The 24,293-nt window shown below is 36.3% G+C and overlaps 2 protein-coding genes and 1 long non-coding RNA gene across 3 annotated transcripts in view; 2 read left to right on the forward strand and 1 right to left on the reverse strand.

The window, feature by feature from the left end:
* LOC135082553 (PHD finger protein 12-like) overlaps nt 1–4,294 on the reverse strand; it is a 30,212-nt gene extending 25,918 nt beyond the window's left edge. The window contains exons 1-2 of the mRNA XM_063977352.1: nt 4,014–4,294; nt 3,753–3,937 (exon numbers count right to left, since the gene is read on the reverse strand). Of these exons, the coding sequence (XP_063833422.1) occupies nt 3,753–3,937; nt 4,014–4,061 (233 nt within the window). The 5' untranslated portion in view covers nt 4,062–4,294. The remainder of the gene's footprint in view (nt 1–3,752; nt 3,938–4,013) is intronic.
* A 1,114-nt stretch (nt 4,295–5,408) lies between these two features.
* Nucleotides 5,409–6,027, forward strand: LOC135082201 (uncharacterized). Its single transcript, XR_010259369.1, has 2 exons — nt 5,409–5,502; nt 5,711–6,027. It is a non-coding gene; the product is annotated as an uncharacterized LOC135082201 (long non-coding RNA).
* Nucleotides 6,028–10,352: 4,325 nt separating this feature from the next.
* Nucleotides 10,353–23,820, forward strand: LOC135082555 (14-3-3 protein epsilon). Its single transcript, XM_063977355.1, has 6 exons — nt 10,353–10,537; nt 12,221–12,384; nt 18,430–18,585; nt 20,258–20,416; nt 21,702–21,891; nt 22,543–23,820. The coding sequence occupies exons 1-6, from the start codon at nt 10,474–10,476 to the stop codon at nt 22,596–22,598; spliced, it is 789 nt and encodes a 262-aa protein (XP_063833425.1). The 5' UTR covers nt 10,353–10,473; the 3' UTR covers nt 22,599–23,820.
* Nucleotides 23,821–24,293: the final 473 nt, after the last annotated feature.

The following is a 24,293-nucleotide window of genomic DNA, read 5'->3' on the forward strand; positions in this document are numbered from 1 at the left end:
TTTAAATTTATCTAAAAGTTGATTTATATAACTTTTTTTCTTCAATTAACACATCAAAACCTATAAACTTTTCAGTTTTATCAAATTTCCGCATTTCAAATTCCGTTTCTAATTGATTTATTATTTTATTTAAACATATCTCATCCTTACCAATTAAAATACCATCATCTACGTAAATTGCTAAGTATATATTTTTATTTTTATTATGAAACACACATGGATCTAATTTCATTTGTATCAATCCCAATTTCTTCAAAAATTCCGTCAACCTCTTATTCCACATAAGTGGCGCTTGCTTCAACCCGTACAAACTTTTCTTTAATTTACACACCTTATTTTCTTTGTCCTTTATGTTGTATCCTAAAGGTATCTCCATAAAAATATCTTCATTTAATTCCCCATATAAAAATGCTGTTTTCACGTCGAACTGCTTTATTTTAAACCCTTGTTGAGCTGCAATAGCCAACAACAATCTAACACTTGTTGTGTTTACCACTGGACTATATGTTTCTTTATAATCAATATTATACTTTTGTAAAAAACCTCTTGCCACTAATCTAGCCTTATATCTTCCACCAGGCTTTATTGTAAAAATCCATTTACTTGATATTATTTTTCTATTTCCTGCTTCCTCTCTTCCTACAATTTCCCATGTTTTATTCTTCTCTAAAGATTCTTTTTCTTCATCAATTGCTTTCTTCCATAAATCTTTATCAGCACTACTCAAAACTTCCGTAAAAGTTAAAAACGAACTCTCTAAATCATAATCCATTAGCCTAGAAGGTAATCTCCTCTCTCTATTTGGTAAAATCCTTAAACCATCACTGTCTTCAACAGCTGAGTCTTCTCTAACCTCCCCTCTCAAATTTATATTTTCTTCAATACAATCTTCAATATTCTCAGTATTTCCACCATCAACTTCAACATCTTCAACTCTATCTTCAAAAACATCAGTAACTCTTTCTTCATAAACACCATTATCTTCAACACCATTTCTAATATCTTCATTAACTTCTTCATTACCAACACCACCGCTTATAACTTCATCACAAGTATCACCATCAATATCACCATTAATATCACCATTAATATCACCATTAATATCACTATTAATATCACCATTAATAACTTCATCACTAATATCAACACTAATTTCTTTAAATAAATTATTTAAATCACTTGGTCTCACTTCCCTATAACACGTTTTTAAAAACTCACTAACATCACTCTTACTATTATTAAACGTTACATCTCTTGAATAATAGATTTTAAAATGTAAAGGATCCCATATTTTATATCCGTTATTAGTATAACCTACTAAAAGCCCTTTACTGCTTCTTGAGTCAAGTTTATTTAACTGAAAATTATTTTTAAAGTATGTTAATGATCCGAAAATATTTAAGTGTTTTAAATTTGGTATTCTATTAAACCACATCTCCGCCGGTGTTTTAATGTTTACTGTGTTTGAACATCTGTTTAATAAATAAGCAGAAGTTAAAACCGCTTCACCCCATAGTTCATGTGGTAGCTGCATATCAAAGAGTAAAGCTCTTGTTCGTTCCATTAAGGACCTATTTAACCGTTCAGCTTTACCATTCAGTTGAGGAGTATACGGAATTGTATAATCAATATTAATACCTTTGGAAATACAATAAGTTTTAAATTGGTTACTGGTGTATTCTCCACCATTATCACATCTGAATGTTTTAACTGTTGTGTTAAAATGATTTTCCGCCAAATTGATAAAGTTTAAAATTTTAGAAAAAGCTTCGCTCTTGTTTTTAAGAAGAAATACTTTAACAAAATGTGTATAATCATCTAAAAATGTAATAAAATATTTGTAGCCATCCCATGTTTCCTTTCCAATAGGACCACAAATATCACTGTGAATAATTTCTAAAGGTTTAGTAGCTCTATGTCTAACAGTTTTAAAAGGTTTTCTACAAAGTTTAGATTGTATGCAGACTTCGCAGATGTCTACATCATCTACTAAGTTTCTATCTATACCTAAAACAAGGTCTTTAGTCTTGTTTATAGGTACATGACCTAAGGCACGATGCCAGAAGCCTTTAATAAGGAATGTTTTGTCTGACCTCGAATGCACGACTGACTTTGACATGTCCATTGGCAGTTTCATATAATAAAGGCCATCCTCTCTGCGAACTCCTGTCTGCTTACACTCAGAGTTCTGATCCATGATTTGGCATTTATTTCTGTAAAATTTAACAATATAATTATCATCAGCTAATTTAGACACAGATAATAAATTCTTTTTAAGTTGGGGTACACATAAAACATTCTTAAAATTAATATTGTCTGTATAAATATTTCCCATGGTGTTAACTGGATGTATGTTTCCATCAGCAGTCATAATTCTATAATTTATGTCTTCTTTGTCATTCAGATAATTTTCAGACGTAACAATATGACTACTGGTTCCTGAATCCAGGATGAAGTCCACAGTTGTTTTTAAAGGAATAAAATTACTCACATGCTGATGTTGCTGTAGACAGAATTTCGTGTAATGAGAATTATGCTTGCAGTACATACAGTTCGTTTGTTGACTGCACTCCTTATGTTTGTGTCCGAACTTCAGACATCTGAAGCATTGCAGGTTATTATTTTTCCATCCACGATTTGCATTCATATTCTGCCGACAATACTTGGCAATGTGTCCTTTCTTGCCACATTGAAAACAACTCTTGACTACAAATGCGTTGTCATTTGTTTCTATTCCTGACGTAGACGGCGTCATTTCAGGTTTTTCCAAATTTTGATTTTTATTTTCTTTTCGCATAGTAAGTTCTAGATTTATTCTTGATAGTAGATTTATTAGTGTTTTTTCCGAAGTTTGGGTTGACTCCCACGCAGTTCTAAAAAAGGCAAATTTTTCTGGTAAGCTTGATAAAATTTTAATCATGATTTGTTTCTCGTCTATGCTGTAACCCAAATTTCTTAATTTTATTGCTTGATTTTCAATTTCTGCTATGTCAATCATCAAATCCGAATTTGAAAATTTGAATTTGTAAAATTGTTCCAAAAGTTGACAAATCTGTGTATCTTCATGTCCTAGAAATAATGTGTCAAATTTTTGTAAAATTTCTTTTGTTGTATTGCAATTCAATGCATATACAACAAATTTATCACATAATGAGTTTATTATGATGTATCTTGCTTTTGCATCCTTTCTGTTAAAATCCTTATTGCTCTCAGCATTATTTTCCAAAACACAATCTATATCTTTCGCTGTCAATAACAATATCAATTTCTTCTTCCAGTTTGTATAGTCTTCTCCTTTTGATAACGTTGATAATTTAAAATTTTCTTCCGACATATTGTTATTTTAAAATTTTCCAAAACAAAATCAGGATAGATCTTTCACTTTCATTCTTCTTATTCAAGAGATAATTCTTACAGCCCTCTGGGTTCGTACGCTGGGCCCATAACCTGTTCGAGGAGTGTGCCTCTCCACACAACTCCTGGGAGGTTATTCAATCATAATAACGCCACTTCAATACTCACACACACTTTATTATTAAAATATTATCAAAATCTATTACATATTAAATATTAAAACATTTACAACTGAATCTATCGAAATTCAATAATACAATGATACAATGTCACATTTTCTTGCTTTTCAACACCTGTCATTATTTTCAAACTTTATTCTAATGCTGTTTACTTTTAAAATAAAACCTGCCAGCAACATGTCATCTCATGATAAAATTCTATATCCTAACAGTACTCACTAGCATCCAAGGTGGAAGCTCGCGGGACACCGATCGCAGCAGATCAAATCGCCGCCCTCCCCGCACGCATCGCAAGAGTCGTGGTTGTGGCCCTTGCCCGGCCTCTTGTAGTACGGGTGCTGCGGCTTCTTGGGCTTTTGCGCATTCGGCTCCTCGTCCGGGGGCTTTATCAACGCCCTGATGAGCTAAAACACAACCAAAACCGTTCATACCAAACCACTTAGCATCCTAAAATGGCGCCACCAATAACTCTACACTCACCGGCATGAGCCCACCAGACGTATCCAGATCATAGCTAACGTTAGACATTGTTTGTTATTAATGTTTCAGACCGCGACTATAACCTTTTGGAAGCAACAACCAAAGCCACAACCGATTCGAAAAAACTTCAGCGTAACTTGTGCTTGCTTATTTTGAAGTACAATTTTCACACTTGTACAGATTTATTTCTCCATGTAATATTAAGTTCAAAACTTCACAGGTGTTAGAATAGCAATTTTAACTAATTTTCATTAAAATTGCTGTATTAATTCGACAATAATCTGCATCACGGGGTGGAAACGCCATAGAGTTTGACAGCTCCATAGAGAGTGAATTTTTTTGACAGTTCCGAGAGGAAGTGACTTTTTTTATAGTTGTCCTTTATGCGACAATGGCAATGGTCTTTTGCGTGTCTGGAATCAAGTTAGTAAACATTTTCGAATTACAACTTCAACTTTTATTTATAAATTATTTTATTGAATCTATTTGCATTCTATAAATGAAATGTTTATTTAAAAGTATATTAATTCAAAGTCGTAATTTTCACTTTAATCAATTTAGTTCCGTCTCAAGTCTACAACTGCGACATTATTAAAAAAAAAGCGTCAAAAATTTTCATCGAAAAAACGTGTTTTTCTTTAAACAAATTTTATCTAAAATCAATAATTTCTCAATCAATATTAATAAGAACTACATGTGCATGGATTGCCAGTTGGATTGATGTTTGTTTTAAGAAGAAATTTCTCTCAAGTAAGATATCCACTCGAGAAAGGTTATTGCAGCTTGCAGCAACATCATGTTTTATCAAGTATTGAACCACACAAAGGATTAAATCTTCATTACAATATCATTCATAACTCCATTTAAATCAATGGAAACTAAATATGGATCGTTTCATGGAGTAACAACATACTTTGAGAGTTTGGACCCAAAATACAATACACGTAGGTACATTGCAGGCATAGATTGCAGGACACAGTGAATGATGATACGTGTTTTATACAGTGAATCTAAGTACCTATTTGTTTCAGGTTAATATCGAACTTATAAGGTGTTAAGCTGCAATTACAATAAAAGTGCTTGCTATGGAATCACCGGTGCTGATCATTATTGTCAACTGTTACTTAAAATCCAGATGAACCAACCTTTACTTCCTATTCAAATAAGTTTAGAAGAAACCTATATAAGCAATAAAACCAGACCAAGAATGCTTGATTACAAACGATGAACTCATTTCATTTGCAAGTTATGCCATGACATAAATGCATTAAATTAGGAAGATTTGTATTAGATGAATATTAACTTCTGTTGATAAGAACATTTATTTTGGTAAGTACCTTTAAAATTTAAAACACCCTCAAAATGATTCTAACACTATCCTCTGTTTTCGACTAGGATCAAATAAAAGTTAATTATTTAATTACAGATTGGTGGAATCCAGATTCTGTGAATGTACATGTAATTGATTGACAAGTACACATTTGACAAGGTAAATTAATTTTATTTAACAAAGTAGTGCAAATCTAGAAACAAAACAGACAGTAAGATAGGTATGGTAGATAAGACAGATCACTTGTTCATCTGCTGTACTCTTTATAATATTAGTGTAGAATGTAGATGATGTAGGAGATTACAGTCTTACGGTGACATGCGCATCTTTTTGCTCTTAATTTACAAATATTTCATATATTTTACAGGTGGTGAGAAACGTGTAGATCTGGCCTGCTTACAGTGGCTATTGGATTGGACAGAACCAAAGTGACAGTGAACGTGTGAATTTATGGAGAACATTAAAAACTATTTTACTATAAGTCATAACGCAACTTATTTTGTATGAGTTACATACAAATGTCAAGCCGTGAGTACATTATGTAAAAACTAAAACAATGTACCTACTGTAATCACAACAGTAACTGTAATCTTTTAAAATCCAATAGTTTTAATGCTTATTGATTTTCGTAAACAAAATATTTCATGTTATATTTCATCAATAAAGTTTCATTTGATACTTCAATAGTTTTATTTTTAACCGCAATACATGAAAAGGAACGGATCATGAAAAAGTATGACAGGTATATTTAATCTGTGGGCGGCAGACGCCATATTGTATTCAGCGCCACCTACTGGACAATCTAGCTCGGTACCAGTTTGTTTATCGTTTAACCAATACTAGGGCCGTTTCCTATCTGTCTTTAGACATACTCTCTAATCTGTGATCTGCATTTCTGCAAAGGAAAGGAAACGAAAATCAAAAACCTCTATGTCAAAAACTACAGACAAAAAAATACACAGTGATGCTAGTGATGCACATTGCACCTTCATAATTCCTATTTCAGTCTAGAAACTATTCAACTAGCTGACAAAATATTTTTTTGGTTGCTAAATTTTTAATAAATGGGATTTTTATCTTTATTGAGAAGTGGTTTGAATACTTTTCTTTTGTTTTGTAGAAATACTGTTCTTATTGCTTAATGTCGTCGTCATAACCCACCCACAGCGACGAAGTCCTCGGGCTCGCGCTGGTTTTCACACTGAAATTATTATGTGAATATAAAATGAGAGAGAGAGTGTTTCATTAATCTTCACGTGCAGATTAAGTTTAGTTACAATACTTGCAACTGTATTATTAATGATCTCTTTTTTAAACCAGTTATTATTTAATTTATACGCAAAAAGATCGGCTAGTAGGTATGATGAAAGGCTGCTTTTGAACATTTTAAACAGCACCGGAACTGAGCTTTTTAATTATTTGTATGAAATTCGTTAAAAATAATTTCATGACTGAACTAAAGCGATTTTCTTTATGAAACGTTATTATGTACTTAAAACAAAAGTATTGTTAAGATAGACATAATTATTATTTTACAATGATAAATCGACAACTATTTAAAATGTAACTGTACCTCACTAGTGAAGCAAAAATGCCGGGATTGATTTTGACATCTTTGACAACTAAAAAAAAAAACAAATAAAGCACAGAGCACACTGGCATACATTAATTAGGTAAAAATTAGTCTGTGATTTAACCGTAGCATTATTTTTTAATGTCCTAAACACAAAAATCCAATTATTTTTACAAGCTTTTTTTCTTAATTATGGTGCTGCTATTAAAAAAAATTAATAAATACAATGGTAGAATTTTTAATTAAAAAGTGGTACAAATCTTAAAAAATTGTGCATAAAACAATCCGCACTAAACTTTTACCCCCTTACTAATAAAACTTACACGCTCGTTGAACAGTGTTTTAAAGTGACGTTTAGTATGGAAATGTCATTTTAAAACAGTGTTCAACAACTGTGTAACTTTTTATTAGTAAGGGGGTTAATGTCTCTGCCCCTTACTAATAAAATTTACACGCTCGTTGAACAGTGTTTTAAAGTGACGTTTAGTATGGAAATGTCATTTTAAAACAGTGTTCAACAACTGTGTAAACTGTGTTTTTATTAGTAAGGGGGTAATGCCCGTTTTCACCATCAATCCCTAATTTTTAAGTGAACCCTATGTAAACAAAATTCCTGTTATTTCTTACTATAGGGGTCACTTAAAAATTAGGAATGGATGGTGAAAACGGGCATTAGTCTCCAATTTATAAGTGTCCTCCTTTGTCACGTTTGCAAAGGTTGATCTTTATTTTCCCCTATACAAAATTAAGGGTGCTATGGTGTTTGTTCGTTGAGGCGAATGAAACGGATGAACCAATTTGGATGCGATTTGTGTGTTTTAATCCGGGCTAACTAATATTCTATATTGTCATCCTAACCTAACGACAGTTGCGCTGTTTTCGAAATTAATAAAAGTGCTATTGAACCTAAGGAATACCAATGAATACTTGTCAGTTTGATACTAGAATGCTAATGGAATTTTGGTAATAGATATTTATAAAAAATGAACGATAAAAAATAATTTTAGTAGCGGGTAGAGATGGGTAGTGGCTAAAAACCCATTTCACCCGATTGGGTTAAAACTGGGTGATTTGGGTAAAAACCCGGTTTTTACCCATTATCACCCATTCTGGTGGGTAAAAACAAAAATTGCGGTTTTTTTAAAATGAGAAGTAGTATTCGTTGCTAAGGGGGCGTTATAGTGTTACGTAATGCAATCTGGGGGGAGAGGGGGTCTTGAAAAACGTTACAATGCGTTACAGGGGCGGAAGGGGGGTTCGATATCAAGTGTTTAAGCAGAAGTACTTTGTAGTTAGTGTTGTTATTTGTAACTTTATACCGTAATGTCCTCAAAGAGAGAGTTTGGCATCACCAGCTGCAGCTTCTTGGCCTGTAAAAGCCTTATGCTGACAAACCAGACCAACTGTGCCAAAGTTATATACTTACTCAGTATGATTCCCGTTGACTGCTGAAAACTGGAAATTACAGAACGTGACAGTTTTTATTTAGAACTAGTTTTTGTCACAGATCGGCATAAATTATTATAGCCTATATGTTAATCTGGGTTATAGACAATAATACTGTAAAGTTTCAACAAAATCCGTTCAACAGTTTTTGCGTGAAAGAGTAACAAACATCCAGACATCCAAACTTTCGCATTTATGGGTATTTCGCCAAAAATGGTCAATTTTTCCTAATTTCCTTGGTACGAAATATATTATTGTTTTTAACTATTTTTAGTTTACCATTGTATTAAGTAGCAAAAACTAAGCTAATGTATCTAAAAGGGGTGTCATAATTCGTTTTAGAAATAAAGTTATAAGGTCATGAATTTTTGGTAGCCAAGGAAATTATTATAAATATGTTTTTCTCTAAGTTTTCTTCTGTGGTTTGCTTTCTTTTGTTCGACCCATTTTTGTGTACCTTCGCAAGCAAACATACCAATGAATATTGTATCATTACGACCTTTTTACACAAATAAGGAAGATAAATTCAGTAGATTGAGTTAAGAGTTAAAAACAAGTTGTTCTACAGGGTGTTAGGTAAATGGGTATATGAGCCGACACTAGCCCATGTTAACATGGGCATATAAATGGTATGGTGAAGTCAGAAATTTGATATCATCATTTTAATTTTTTTAATTTCCATATAAAATAAATTTTATAAAATGCGATTTGTATGAAAAATAAAACAATTAAAATGAAGATATCAATTTTCTGACTTCACCATACCATTTATATGACCATGTTAACATGGGCTAGTGTCGGCTCATATACCCATTTACCTAACACCCTGTATATCTATTCTGATACCCATTTCTTTAAATGTAAATATTAAACTTATTCCAATAAAGAAATACTCAAAATTTGACTTTACGCCGAATTAAAAATGGTCTTTTATAATTTCCTAGGCCATTTTATGCCACGGAAAACAAGGAAATTAGGGCCAAAGAAATTAGATTTATGCCTAAAAGACACCACAGACAAAAACCTATTTACCCTATGCATTTACTATTTAAATCATGGGTTTACCCCTACAGACACTACATCTGTTTAAATAAACAATAAAATTAATCCATTGTTTAGCTACAAAAAACCGTCCAAAGAAATTGACTTTTTAGTAAACAAAAACCCAAGGAGGGACCTACTTATGCGATTTGTCGCGAAACTGATCAACGAAGTACTGTCCTGCCTCGATGGCCTCTTGGGACGAAATGGCCGAGTGTAACGGTGCAGTGCATTACATTCTAAGTTCTTTCGTTTCGTTACTACAATGGCCGAAAAGAAGACCCAGGGAAATTATACTTTTGACTCGGACAAGAACTTAACTTCACTTTATTTCCTTCCTTTAAGTATTTGACATTTAAAGATTTTATTTTCTGATAGCCAAACGTTTCTCAAATATATAGAGAGTGCTATTAGAATGAAATTACGCTTCAATTTGTTATAATGTGCCTTCATTTTGGCAAACAACAGTAGTGGACATAACAAGGAAATTAGAAAAACGACTTTTGATTAAGTTTTTCTACGGTATTATTTGTAGTTTCTGCTATTGTAATAGCAAAAACAAATAAAACTTTTGATTAACTTTCCCATAAAAATAGTTTTATACATATAAATATAAAAAAACATGTGTTCGCCTGCCTGGACACAGAAAATTTACTGTTTCGGCGAAATACCCTTATAATATTAGTAGGATAGTAGAAAGTAGGATAATTATGTTAAAAAAGCGAAGTAGTTAGCTAACCTACTTGTTAAATCATTAAAAAAACGTTAAAGTGATTTTGCGAAGCAATTTTGGAAAATAACAGTTACTATAATACTGTCACGTTTTGTTTATTGTTTTTGAGTAACGCAGTAAAGAAAACTAGTTTTCCTAATGGATGAAGGCTTTATAGTAGTAAATAGTGCTAGATTAATGGCAACAAAGGCTGAGCGGAAGTTGCCATTTCTATGACGTCATGGGCGGAGTTTAGTTGAAGATCGAATTTGGATTCGGTTGGCGGGCGCGGCCATCTTGGTGAATTAGTGACCTGGCGATTCGGTTTTAGTTAGTGAAAAATCATTTGTCATCCACAATGTCGGAAAGGGAAGATAATGTGTACAAAGCTAAGTTAGCCGAGCAGGCTGAGCGCTATGACGGTGAGTACTTATTTTTGTTATATCTTTCGTAGTAAGAGGAATATTCTATCATAATTTCGCCGACAGTTGAAAGACGATTTTGTGATAGTCTGGAAAAAATCTAGATCTTGACATGTAGTTCAGCCCATACTCGACCCTTTTCTTGTAGGAAATAAGTGGAATGCATTCATTTATTCGTATATTATTGGCTAACTAACGAATCAATGGCATTCGTTAGGCTTGGTCAGCGATCGATGCGTCATCCGCCGGTGGGATGCCCTTTACGTTTTTTGTACTGATTGACTGTCTAAAAAAGCCTTAACAGGCCCTCTAATGCATTGTCCAGGCGTAATGTTACATGTTTCAGTCTTAATCATGTAGGATTTTGCAATTAGTTCTCTGTGAAGTAATTTATCGATAAGAAATTTTGTGTCATTCATTTTCCCATCCCAGGGAAGTAAAATTGCGATCGATGTCATTGAGGTCGATCATGCATGTCGTACCTTGGACAAGTCACTTGCTCAGAGGCTGCGAACATTCCAGGCTCGTTGGGAGTCTCAAATAGCGAGTCGCCTCGCTCGCTCCTCTCACCTATTGTTCGTAATTTAGCACCACGAGAACTTACCTGTGAACCTCTCGTGTTATCGCTTTCATCTTGGAAATTAAGATAATGCATTCATTGTAGAGGTTATAATCAGTAATTGTCACACAAGTGGGGTACTTTCTTTCTCTAGTATAGAATGTAGGTGATATTGGACACTTGAACTTCTTAGTGGGTGAGCACGACAGTTCAATGACCTTCTTTCGCGTATGAACATTGAGCTGATGGACACACCTACTTTTCTGTCATGATAAACCTACTGGGTATTGTTTTACAGCCATTTGTGCATTCAGCTGTCATAATCTACTTGCCCTGTCAAAGGCCCCTCAAGTACAGCTGTGCTACAATATTCACATGTTAACTCATGTATTAGTTTAATCTGCATGTTGTGCAATGCAGTAGTATCAAGATGTCAGATTGAAGTCTTATGACAACTATCAAATGCTGAACAATTCAGCATGGCACAGTGTTTTCCTACCTCAGTGCAGAATGTTAACAAAAATGTGCTATCAGAGGTCTTTTGTGTTTTTTACTGGCCCTGGCTCAGACAGTGTGAAATAGAAGAGGTAAAAAATGTTATACTCAAGGTCTTTAGAATGTAGGTTCAAACAATTAACACAACTAAAACTCACTGATTATTCATCAAAATGATCTGATTCATGTTTAATTGGACGTCCTGAGTTGCTAACATTCTATGATATTACTTAATTATATTTTAGTGTAGATAGATTTGTATTTCTTAATTGGGTATGGGTATTTTCCCATTAAAATACTCTATTGTTGTTAAATTTATATTGCAGAGTGAGAATATGGACTTGTTACTATGAAAATAACCTATAGAAAGGGAAAAATTGAAATTTTATCACAAAAAATGCAATGATGTCAAATAATGATCATTCCAAGAAGAGAATCTAAATTATTTCAACATAAATTACATGAAATGTGGATAACTTACTTCAGGCATAATATCTGCCTAAGAAAAATCTAAGCACAAGGCTAAGATTTCTTATGAAACAAGAAACTTAGCTTGCACTAAACATTCTGCAAGAAATATGTTACTGAATTTCACATGAAACTTACATCATCCTTGTGAATGATTTCAGAAATGGTGGAGGCGATGAAGAATGTTGCGTCTCGCAACGTATCGGACAATGAGCTCACAGTGGAGGAGAGGAACCTTCTCTCCGTGGCGTACAAGAACGTTATAGGGGCCCGGCGCGCCTCGTGGAGAATCATATCCTCAATCGAACAAAAAGAAGAAACAAAAGTACGTATTAGTTCGCTTTTACTCAGTATTCCTTTTATTTGCATGTTCAGTAAAAATATTATTGAAAGATGTAAATGGATGGACAGATTTATTTTTAAGTTAATTTAAGCTTTACCTATTTTATGTTAAGTTTGGTGATTTTCCCATCCCATTATAAGTTTCTTCTACATCTTTGTAGCTTCAATTACCCCCTGCATCTATAGTATTTTAATTATGGTTATGATTTTCGATGTCACCCCCAAAGTACTCTCTGTAAAACAGGGGGTTCTTCAAAGTCAAGTGTGAAAGTTTGTGAATACAACCCTCCTATTGTTACAAATGTCCAAGGGTGACAAAAGCCACATTCTATGTCGGCAGATCGGGAGCCTTCAGTAGTAACAAATACATAAGAATCAATACCATTTGCTTGAATATAATCAAGCCTACTTAGCAATGATGTATGTGGCCTATGTGGGGCGTGTCTTTGAATGAACTAGATTTTCTTAATTTCATCTCAAGTATAGTTTTTCCTTCAGATATGTTACAATTCTCGATTGACGAACCGCGCTAATACCTAGACGGGCGGGGCCGCAGACTGAGTCTAGTCTTCCATATTTCATACTGGGTCAAAGACAATCTGTTACATAAGAACCAGTGACCCGAATCTCAAGTGCCTACCTATGACCTTAGTTATGATTCATCTATGAATCATCAAAGGAAAGTGAGTGTCATCTCTATAAAAATATGCACAAACAATCATAAAGTTATTTTCTTGTGAAATAGCTTGATTTTGTTGACCACAGAAACAGGAAGTGTAAAACAATAAAATTCTTCCTGGAGTGGCACAGAGGCTAATAAAAACTAAGTTATTTAGTGTGTTTGCATTTTGAGGTTTTTCAATTAAATATTGATTAAAAATGTCTGCAACATTGTATCTGTAATCGTGTGATTCCCCAGACGTTCGCGTTACCGTTAAACAATTTAATCCGTAACAGTGAAACTGACAGTTTTTGTTGGTCCGGCAAAAAGAGGTGGCCTAACGCGCCGTGCTGTGAGTGAGTCATCGGCCATTACCTCATTACGACACTAGCTTTACCTACGCGCTGCTGCTAGCAATCGAGCTGCTGACTCGCCATATGCGAAGGGTTAAGTACTTCGAATGTGAAACGAACAAAGAACTTGACTTACACACAACCATCTCCGTATATATGGCTTAAGTCCATCTATTAGCATAAAACCGTATCAAAATCCCTCCAGTTTCTGAGATTATCCTAAACAAACTTGAGAAGTTATGAAGTGATTTGAGAACCCTTTGAAAAAAGATTTGTTTTACCGTAAAATCCCGAATATTGTCTCATGATGGCCGTTCGAAGTAGATACTTTCTCATCTTTACGACTTGCGCAATGTAGCTTTTGAGTACTTTGCGTGAACGATCACGAGCTAAATTGAACTTAGATTCCTGCCCCAGCCTTAATAACCGCTCAGGTTTACGAGCGGGCTAGAAATAAGCCCCAATTTCGGCCATTGACGATACATCGAAGTTCGCCTCTTTAGAAGCTAATGGCTCGCCATTTAACGCCTCCGTTTCCTTGGAACTTCTTATGAACTTCCTGAGGAGTTGGTATCTCGATCGAGCGAAATCTTAGTTGCGTAACTTCTCGCTCCGGCGGACTACGCGCACGCGACAGAACAATTTGTTTGATGTCACAGGTTATGTGCAAGCGTTATGTACACAATTTTGGGGGAATTTTAATTAGGTTATCAAGCTTATCAACACTCCGTTTCGGTGCTTAGGTTACGTTCCGTTTCGTGTTAATGTGCGCACTAGGGCCTGGACAACAGATAAAAAGATGCGTAGATATTGTCGCATACCGAAGTGCCGAATGCCGATAGGCGGGCGTCAAGAAACTAAGATAAGAGTCATTCACTCCGATTAAAAACGTTTGAGGTGAACTTGAACAAGCTTTGATTGTACATTTTTTGAATAAAACCTTGAAGTTCTTGATAAAATTTTTGGGAATTTCTATAACCTTTCTTCAAGTCCGCATTCTAGGTCTAGTTTGAGGTCATTGATAAAAATTACGCGCACGTCAATTATAAAAATAATTTGTAATAAAAAGGCTAATTAAGATATTAGTATGTAGATCATTGCACTTTCGTCCGGCCGTTAATTGTTCCGGCGCGTTGACATGGAGGTCGCTCCAAAAGTGGCGTTTTGCATAATATCGATCCTCCATTCATTATTATATTAGCCGTGTATTTTTTATCGATTTCAATGTCGCGGTGGTTATCGCAAATAGGGCAAAGAAAAATTGTCCCCTCGCAATCTAGCGGCAATAGTTTTGCAGACAAAAATTATCTTGTTTACAATAATGTTGTAGTTTAGGTAAAAACACTTGCGCAATTTACAACGTGTCGCCGCGGCGTCTTTCCATTCTATACATAGCCAGAACGCAAGGGTGTGAAACTAATCGAGTATAGTTTGGATGTGACTTTTTTTACTAAGCTCCTCCAAACTATACACGACCAGTACGCATACGCTGCGTACTGCTCGCGTATACTTTGTAGTGACTTAGGTCAATTATCTTACTCCAAAATATACATCGTCAGTACGCATACGGACTAATCATGTATGTATTGTAATAAGTTCGCGATTACAATGTATACGCGAGTACTTAGTTGCATGCTCGTCATTTTGACTTATTTACCTCTCTTTCTATTGCATATTAATTCATAACTGCGTGTCTACTTTAAACATTGAATCAATTTCGACACGTGCCATTGTTTTGATAAAGAGCTTTTTGGTGTTTCATATTCTGCCATAGAAAAGATATTTGTTTTGGGGCTGAATAACTCTGAAATTAAGAATTATGTATGTGAAAATGATTTTTGTTCTTGAGATAAAAGCTTATAAATAAAAATGAATATCCCTGGACATTTTACACTGCGCTTCTAGTCCCAAACTAAGCAAAGCTTGTACTATGGGTACTAGATAACGGATATAAACATACTTAAATACTTTTTTTGTAAATACATACTTATTATACATAGAAGACACCCAGTCCAATACAAACAAATATCAAAATATGTTCATGCACACAAATTAATGTTTGTACTGTGCGGGAATCGAACCCGCTACCTCCGGAACAGTTATCCGTTTCGAACCACTACACCGAACGGTCGACAATTTTAGTTAATAATGCACGTTTAACTTTCTTCATTCACTCTCACTAATAAATAATTGTTATTTAATTTGAAATCTACCTAATCAATTTAATTTCAGAAACCACTTACATTAGTGTTATAAATCTAGATTTATTATAATAATATGTAGATTCAGTAAAATAATAATATTTTATGTAAAAATTAATGAATTTAAAAATGGCATCACCGTACGTGATCTACATAGGTAGTTCTTATTTCTAATCTCGAGGACAAAGCACGAGCATAATATCTAATAAATGTAATAATTTTAAATATAATTCCATATTTTATTAAATCAAATAAACTAAACACACTCTAGTCAACTGTAAGTGGTGTAGTATAGTTTGGAGCGAAGACGGAATCCATCCACGACACAAACTATACACGATCAGTACGCAAAATTCGTGTATAGTTCGTAGTGACCGACTTACAAAGAGACACTCCAAAATATACACGAGCAGTTTCCTATGGGTGCGTTCTGGCCATGTATAGAACGGAAAGACGCGTCGCCGCGAAACTAGTCCAGCGTGTACAGATGGCATAATATGAAAAACATTAATACGTACATGCCTTGTCACAGCTACTCTTGACTATTTTATTATAACGTCGTCACTAGCATAGTGGTGAGGTGGTGCGAACAATAAACCAGCTGGATATTCCGCACTTAGCTTTTCATTGTTGCTTAGAAAAAACTTGGAGGAAACTACGTTGTTTGCACTGAAATATTTAAATGGTGTCGGTAAAAACTATAACGAGGGTTTTTCTGTAATATTGTGACATTAAAAAGTATGCTAGTGTCATGGGATATAACATAGTTGCTTTCAGGGGCGTGGTCAAGGCTAAACTAATCCATTTGTATGTAGCCGACGAATACTTTTACTAGTTATAATAAAATAATATTCAGAAAGAGCTTGGAAAGACATTATGCGACACAGAATAAAATTGATAATTATTGTAAACAGGTTGGCAACCAGTTCCGATAGATTCTTAACTCGACGCCTAGCGACAAATGTCGAAATTGATAACGCATATTAAATATTTAAACAGAAAGGTCTGGGATGACTTCCGCTGCGATATCTCGCGCGTCCTTGAGTAAGGAGTCGCTCTCCGCACGTTGGGGGCCTAATTCTGTTAGTTTTTTCCTGTTTTATTCAAATAGTCTACATCTCATGTAAATTTCATGATGGAATACATAATATAGTGGGATGGAACTGCGCTCAACAGATGCTACATCTGAGCTAGCTTAAAATTATGCTATTTTTTCAAATAGGGTTGAAAATTGGGTCACATAGTTGCATTCCATTACTAACTCAATGGAGAAACATTCTAAAAAGTATTAATATTAATAGTGTTATCGGTTTTGGAGATTAGAAGTCCTTTGTTAGGTTCCGATGCTGGCCGTAAATTGAGGTTTTCCGAGAATGTGATGTATGATGGACAGTTAACCAATAAGCGTTAACTAGATTGCTTTTGGCTAGTGGCTACACAGCAGATGCATTTAAATTAGTTAGCAGCTTTACTCGGCCTTTGAGATGCAATAATCTAATCAGGATAGGGGTGGGGGCTCCTTCTATTTATAGTCGATTTAATTGTACAGGATGATAAACACACCTCTGATTCACGGCCTGTCTGGGTAACGGTGTGCAGAAGCCGCTTATGGATCACAATGGGACTGCAGCGGGCTGTAAATAAAATACACGTCAATTTGACAAAACACATCTCAGAGTTATTGATGTAATTGAGCTTTACATTTGTAGCATTGATAAAGTATTGTATTCCGATTTCGGCCGATGACTCTTAGTTTTTATCATGCTACTTTTATATGACGCTATCGAGAAGGGTATTCTAGGTGCATAGGAATATAATAAAATAAATAATAAATCTTTGGACAATTTCACACAGCGCCAGCTAGCCCCAAAGTAAGCAACTTAATGCTTGTGTTATGGGTGCTAGCTTAACGGATATACTACTTATATACTTTTTTTTTTTTTAATACATAAATATTATACATAGTCACACCCAGACCCGTCACAGAAATTAAAATTCATCATTTCAATTTCTGCCCGGCCGGGAATCGAACCCGGGACCTCTCGGCATAGTAGTCCGTTCTGAACCACTACACCAAACGGCCGAATATCAAGTGAACTTGTTAATTACACATTCTACAAAAACGTGTTACATGAAAACTAAGAAATAATATTATTATGCATTTCAAAATTACTAAATGTAATATTTGAGTGTTGCCAATCACCTGCCTCTTGATTGATTTACTATTTGACGATCAATCAATCAAAGACGAGGTGGGGCGGATCTCACACGAAATTACGGCACCTGCTGCAAATGCGGGTTCAAATCTTGCCAGAGGCACATTTGGGTGTGATATTTAGTAAAAAATATATTTACCTTCTTGAATTTCATGTCGTAAGATATTGATAGATTACATCAGTTTCGATGTACAATAGTGTTACCACGACAACTAAGACATGCAGTGTACACACGATATTGAGAACTCTTTATTGCACGCCGAAATACTACCAAATTAAAGAATACAAAATTGAAAGTGTACAATACAATAACCTATCAAACTTCAAGCAGTCGCATAAAACCGCGAAATAATTGATTTCTATTGTCTCGATTTGTGCGGTTTCTGTGTTATATCTCCCACTACACCGTTTTAGCCCCTTAGGGGGTTGAATTTTGCAAAATCCCGTGTTAGTGAGCACCTACGTTCTAAATGAAACCCCCATGCAAAATTTGAGACCTAGTACTTGTAGTTGATGAGATTTCGTGATGAGTGAGTGAGTTAGGGACCGTTCGCTTTTATAGATATTTCGCATATTTGAACGCAATGTTTATTGCAGGGCGCGGAGGACAAACTGAACATGATCCGAGCATACCGCAGCCAGGTGGAGAAGGAGCTACGTGACATCTGCTCCGACATCCTCGGCGTGCTCGACAAGCACCTCATCCCCAGCTCACAGACCGGCGAGTCCAAAGTCTTCTACTACAAAATGAAGGTAGGTTCACAATCCACACCACACCACACCACAGCAAGACTTGTCTAGGCGACTACACACCATAGACGTCTCATCCCCACTCAGTCCACTACTACAAGACTTGTCTAGGCGACTACTCGAACACCTCATACTGGCGAGTCCAGTCTTCTACTGTAAAATGAAGGTATGTGTCCTGCCCACTACATCACTGCAAGACTTGTCTACTTGTCTAGCCGACGACGACTCACTTCGACCGAAACACGGTGCTTACATGAAGTAGGATAGGACATTTACCTCATAAAGGTAGTGGGAAGGCGCTGGATGCAGGCCGCCACCAATCGGCCATTGTGGAAATCATTGGGGGAGGCCTATGTTCAGCAGTGGACGTCCTATGGCTGAAATAATGATGATGATGATTATATGTGGGTCCTATCCAACTACACTGAACTGAACTAGTGACAACTGTATTTACAGAAGGAACAGACCAGTAAAGAACGCACTAATAATCACAGGATTGTCAATTACTAGTTCTGCAGCTGCTAATGATTGTGTAACGCGTGGAGATGAGTGTCTGACAGTCGATAGATCAACATACTCTGAAATACTATTTTATATTCAGCCTCAGTGCTCTTGTCGCGAAACGAATTTAATATTTATCTTAGTAAAAGATAAGATTACATAACGTCGTCATGACTACAAGATTCAAGAGAAACAATTTTGTATGCAAATGCTGAGGAAGTAGTTTTTACAGTACAAACATCAAATAACTATCGCTGTATGGACTCTAGGACACCACCTGCGGCGCAGTCACTACAAAATCGATAAAAATGCGCACAGGACTTGCAAAACTGCAGTCTAACAGCAAGGACACATAAACTACTACACTGCACGCCAACTATAATATACTCTATTGACTTCACATGCTGAATTCAATGAAACAAAAGTTTTCCTTCAAATAAAATTTTGATTTCCAATATAACTTCTGGTGTACTAATCGCCTATTTAGATAGTTAATTGCTAGCCCCAATATTTTACTTACGTCGTGGACATAATCACAAAGTTACACAGACTTGCAACTTATCATGGCAGACTCATTAACATACCAAACAAAGTTATCACTGTTTGACAATGGTCAGTTATGTGCAGTTGTAAAACTTGAATTGGTCTGCCTAATGAATTAGTTTCCTCATTGACCGTACCTCATATTAATATCGTTTTCCTGTATCATCATGAATACATTTCTGTTGCTGCTGGTATTTATAGATTTGCTTATGAGAATATGCTAAGTATGATGAATAGATCTGTGCATTTCACACCCACTGCATTGCACTGAGAGTATAAACTATACAAGAGAATTATAAAACGAAGCGCTACTACAAGTACAGTGAAATTATCTGTTAGTTTATTGGACTAACTTAAAACTAAAAACTGATTAACTTAAGTCTTAATCAGATAGGCCTATGTCCAATGAAGTGTGCTGATTTGATTACTTTCAAGTAAAATGAGTCTTCTTTCATCAGAAGACTGATGAGTGTTTTGTTATTGCTATGCCACTATTTTGTCTTGAAGGCGTGATTGTAACGCTGTGGCGTAGTCATTCATACGTGGTCTGTTTATCTGTTATGTTGATGCATTTGCATATTTTGTGAATGCCATTATATTCCGAGTGTAACATTGTATGGTATGGTTCCAGGGCGACTACCACCGGTACCTGGCGGAGTTCGCGACGGGCAACGACCGCAAGGAGGCGGCCGAGAACTCGCTGGTCGCGTACAAGGCCGCCTCCGACATCGCCATGACCGAACTGCCGCCCACGCACCCCATCCGCCTCGGCCTCGCGCTCAACTTCTCAGTAAGTCCGAACACCGCCCGCTCACCCCGCGCGACCCACTGACCGACATAGCGGGGGGACGTGACCCTCCGCGTATCACACTCGATCAACTTTTTATTTTTGTGGCGCTATAAAGAGTTATTGTGGCACCTTTTAATTTGACCGGTACCATTTACCTAATAATATAAAATCGTCTACGTCTAGACTTATTCATTCGCGCTAAATTAAATATGCACTATAATACGATTCGTTCACCTCGACCCATTTAAATCAATTATGCAAAGTGTCCTCGTACAACTAGGGGTTGTGGACTTGATTGAATACTTGAACTAGCTTAGCCTTTATTGCCTTCGGGCTGATTGATTTGGAATCGTTTGTACCTGAGCATTGAAGCTATCGAGCTCTACGATATTGAGGTTTTTCTCAAGGTCAGGCGTGGCGTAGTTAGTGTACACATCGCGCGTATTTGCCTGTCAGATAGGCGAATATGGCGAATTCCTCTGAGTCAGCGTCAGCACGCCGTGACGTCATGCGGGCGGATAATCCGCGCGATTACCGCGGTCGCGATCACGCACGTTACGCTTTATGACTGTCTAAATATGATTACAATGGAGACAAGTTCGGTAGGATTATTTAGTAAGGAAGATGAAAAACTAGGCACATAGACAAACGTCACGTTTCCACCACACCATACACAGGAGAGGAGAAAACGCTTATTAAATACTATCGTGAAACTAGGCAAATGCCGGGAAATTACGTGTAAAAAAGCTCATAACATTTTTAATGCACATTCAAAATTGTTTACATTGACGTTAAACTGTATTGTTAACGTTTTTCTAGCACATTTTCTTTCAATAAAATTCACCAAGATTAGTTTGATGTTTGAACCTTGGCAGCTTTTGTTTATACAGTACCTACACACAGATGATTTCAATTTAGTCTAAATGAAGTTTCGGCTATACTTGTTGGCTGTTGCCTATCTGTTAGTTTATACACAGTCTCCGACCCCGAATTGTATCGTATTGTTATAGTTGACATTACAAGAGGGTGCTCCTATCAATCCGGGTCCAATGACAGTTTAACTTTCCCCCGGGACAAACTTGACCTTCATTGGTTGGGTTTTTATGGCGGTCAAGCTGTAGATCCTGGTTACACAGGAGTGTAAGTGGTGGGAACGAGAGGTGGGAATAGTCCCGTATCAATACTGGGTTTTTAGTTCAAATTTTTGCCACTTGACGTTTCAGAATCGTTTGATATTAGATTTTAAGTGCCGTCCCAAGACCTCACGATTCCTTTCCGTTTCCAGGTGTTCTACTACGAAATCCTGAACAGCCCAGACCGCGCGTGCCGGCTGGCGAAGGCGGCCTTCGACGACGCCATCGCCGAGCTCGACACGCTGTCCGAGGAGTCGTACAAGGACTCCACGCTCATCATGCAGCTGCTGCGCGACAACCTCACGCTGTGGACGTCCGACATGCAGGGCGACGGCGAGTCCGGTCAGTTCATGGGCTTTTTAAGAACGCTTTTATATTTAGGCGGTTTTAGCAGCGCGACAAACGCACGACATGCTGCCGAAAATTTCATATTATATGACAGTGGATGCCTGCCTTCATATTATAAAAACGCCGCTGTCGCGCTTCTGACGCCTAAAAGTCTACTTGCAAAAGTAAAATTTTAGTACTCACGTGCACACACGACCATGTCTTTGCGGCCTAGCAGTCGGAGACTTTCAATGACAGCCTCCGACAATCCGAAATCAAATCTTTTATTCAGTACTTAGACCTTTTCCACGTTATACATGGGCTGGTGCTGTGAAGAAACGGCGGAAGAAACTATCACCTTAGTCACTAGCAAAACACACTTGACGACTACGGACTTAGGCTGAGTTGCACCACCTAACTTTGACACTAATTATGACGATAACCGGTGTTTTTTGTATGGAGTTTGACAGATTTTTGACGTTTGTCAAAGTTAAAGCCAGATGGTGCAACCCAACCTTAGTATTTCAGACTGATAACCTGAACTACAAATTCATTGATTATCAAGTCATCAGTCACATTATTAGCAATCAAACCTATTACTATTTTACGGATTGAACATTAGCAATGTTTGTCCAAAATGTTTGAATGTTGAATTTTCTGTTGCAGGTGAAGCCGAACAGAAAGAACAAGCACAAGACGTGGAAGATCAGGACGTGTCGTAATACTTTTTAACTTCTATTTAAATATAATAAAAAAAATAACTATAGTTTCATATAAGACCCAGCCCTCGATGACAACAGTTGTAAAGGTATTTTCTGCAAATCTCACTATATCGCATCTGGGACATTAAGCTATTTATAAACATGTACACCGAGTAAATTATCAGTTGATATCTCAACACGATGGAGGAATACATAATAACTTTTGTTTATGTATTGTGTCAAATTATCTATGAGTAAATATACATTTTAAATATGTACTTCTTTTGATATATTTGTTTTCAATTACGAAAAAAAATAATGTTTAAGAAAAGTACTTTGGTATTGCATTTTAACTGTATGTTCTTAAGGATGTATCTTAACGTTGCTGATCTCCGGCGTCTCCTCTCGGCGCTACTCTGTAAGGTGGGAACTGTAAATTTTCTAAGTATTTTATACCGTGTTTAACGTATTTAACTCTGTTGATACTTTACGAGCACCATAGCGGCAAAATGTTTAATGAAAATATAGTAATAAATATATATTTAGTTTGGATATAATTATACTACATATGTAAACGTCTTATCATTGTGGATGTCATAGTTAATTTGTATCGTAATCGCATCGTCTGTGTTGATCGGTCTGCACAAATAGGACGCGTCGGCCGCCGTAGCTGCGCTTCAGACACTTGTCGTCGTACCCGCTTCGTTCGTATTACAACTTTTGGAGTATTCACACTTGAATTGCTTTAATTACTTACGAGTATTGTGATAGAGATTTTGTATATTTTAATTTATTCTTTTTTAATTTCGCATGTTCTCGAAAAAAAAATTGCTGTAGCGCTACATCTCTTACGATTTTTACAGGACAAACGGTAGTTCTAAAAGTTGTGCTAGGTTAAGGTTATGCACTTGTAATATTTATTGACGAGCCGTCGCTCGAACATTCCATCTCGCGCGCGCGGCGGGCCCCGGGGGCCGGCGGGGGCCCGGTGGGGGCCCGAGGGCCGGGGGCCGGGGCCCGCCGCGCGCTCGCTGGCACGGTGTGGAGCGAGTGCGTGCCCGAGTAAGATATTAGCGTTATTTTTATTTGAATTTGTAATATTGCATATATTTTGTTAATTTATCCACAAAAATACTGATGCAATTAGCCTTAGTGTTATGCAATATTGATTTATGTCCTACCAACTACATGGAAATTTATTGTAAATGACAGTGTAAATCTAATAATAAAATTCAAAAGTCCATATTTTCGTTTTATTCATAAACCTTTTTTAGAACCCTATTTTCTTCTCTTTCCAAAACACTTCTTTGCATCAGAATAAATTCCGAATTTCTTTATGATAGCTCCATTATAGAATTAAAATTGTGCGTGAGTCGCACCGAAAACTTATTACGTTGGTTAGGCGGTTATCACACTGCGCCGCGCTCCGCCGCGGAGCGCGTGATTTTCATATAAAAAATCACGCGTGCGGACGCGTTGTTAGCACAGTAGATAGCTCATATATCTACTGTGTTGTTAGTGTGAATTGCCGCGCGTGTTTTCTATACAAACTGAGGTACTTGCATACAATCATTAAATCTGTCGCCCCGCGCTCCGCGGCGGAGCGCGGCGCAGTGTGATAACCGCCTTTAAGACATTTTATTAGAAAGTTTAGTGTGAAATAAAAATAAATAAAATGAAGAAAGAAAAGAGGATCCTGTACATCATCTAACGCTC

This window comes from Ostrinia nubilalis, chromosome 21 (assembly GCF_963855985.1).
Source record: "Ostrinia nubilalis chromosome 21, ilOstNubi1.1, whole genome shotgun sequence".
Taxonomy (NCBI): domain Eukaryota; kingdom Metazoa; phylum Arthropoda; class Insecta; order Lepidoptera; family Crambidae; genus Ostrinia; species Ostrinia nubilalis.